This window comes from Mizuhopecten yessoensis, unplaced genomic scaffold (assembly GCF_002113885.1).
Source record: "Mizuhopecten yessoensis strain PY_sf001 unplaced genomic scaffold, ASM211388v2 scaffold1457, whole genome shotgun sequence".
NCBI lineage: Eukaryota > Metazoa > Mollusca > Bivalvia > Pectinida > Pectinidae > Mizuhopecten > Mizuhopecten yessoensis.
Genome location: NW_018404056.1, coordinates 60,527 through 61,703, shown reverse-complemented (window position 1 = coordinate 61,703; position 1,177 = coordinate 60,527). Strand labels below are relative to the sequence as shown.

Genomic DNA, 1,177 nt, shown 5'->3' with positions numbered 1-1,177 from the left:
TGTGTACAGGATGAGTGTCTCCTGGGTGAGTATCTGTGTACTGAGCGAGCATCTGACTACAAATGACTGAGGGTGAAGTCAATGCACAAAGCCTTACCATTATCGTGTGTGAGGTTGAGTAACACTCGCAGGATAGCCAGGACACAACTGTACACCACATAACCGGTGGAATCTTTCTCGATCTTCTCAGACTCCACCAGTGGGTAAACGGGCAAGCACTGCTCACATGTTTTCAGAGCCCTGAAAGAGTAGGTATTAGAATGTATACACAATATAATACAAAACAGGTCATATCAGAAACAGTCACGCTGGCCTGATTTAATCTGACGTAGGAATGATAAACAGATGATCATGTTTTCATAGACACACTTTTCCTGTTTATTGTATTTAACAAGAAGTTCTCTTAATATCATGTCCTCATGTCAGTTGTCGTAAAATATCACAAGGTAAGTGTACGTAATCAACCTTCAAAACAGTCACCTATTTATGGTCAGCAATCTACTGCTCTTTAAAACACAGACTGATAGTCAGACTGCTCTTTAAACCTTTCCCCTCAAATCAACACTGAGACAATAGCTTCCCTGACAGATTTTTTTTATATTACTTTTCAATGCATTCCTTTGAAATGTCTAAATTAACTTATTTGGCTGCGGTATTGTATTAATATTATAAGCTATGCCATTCTGTAGAAATTTAGTGTGAAGACACTTTATGTTTTTGAGGTTACTTTATGGAAGGAAATTCAACCCCCAAATTCCTGTATAGTCGTCTGGGAGAAGGTTTTTGAATCTGTGTACAGAGATTGGTTGTCTGGGAGAAGGTTTTTGAATCTGTGTACAGGGATTGGTTGTCTGGGAGCAGTTTTTGAATATGTGTACAGGAATTGGTCGTCTGGGAGAAGGTTTTTGAATCTGTGTACAGGAATTGGTCGTCTGGGACAGTTTTTGAATCTGTGTACAGGAATTGGTCGTCTGGGAGCAGTTTTTGAATCTGTGTACAGGGATTGGTCGTCTGGGAGAAGGTTTTTGAATCTGTGTACAGGGATTGGTCGTCTGGGGAGCAGTTTTTGAATCTGTGTACAGGAATTAGTCGTCTGGGACAGTTTTTGAATCTGTGTACAGGAATTGGTCGTCTGGGAGCAGTTTTTGAATCTGTGTACAGGAATTGGTCGTCTGGG

At 40.5% G+C, this 1,177-nt stretch overlaps 1 protein-coding gene across 3 annotated transcripts in view; it reads right to left on the bottom strand.

Annotated features, from left to right (window-relative positions):
• LOC110462405 (wings apart-like protein homolog) overlaps window positions 1-1,177 on the bottom strand; it is a 35,313-nt gene that overhangs the window by 15,781 nt on the left and 18,355 nt on the right. For all 3 annotated transcript variants that reach the window (XM_021516357.1, XM_021516362.1, XM_021516370.1), the window contains exon 11: window positions 98-240. In XM_021516357.1, the coding sequence (XP_021372032.1) occupies window positions 98-240 (143 nt within the window). The remainder of the gene's footprint in view (window positions 1-97; window positions 241-1,177) is intronic.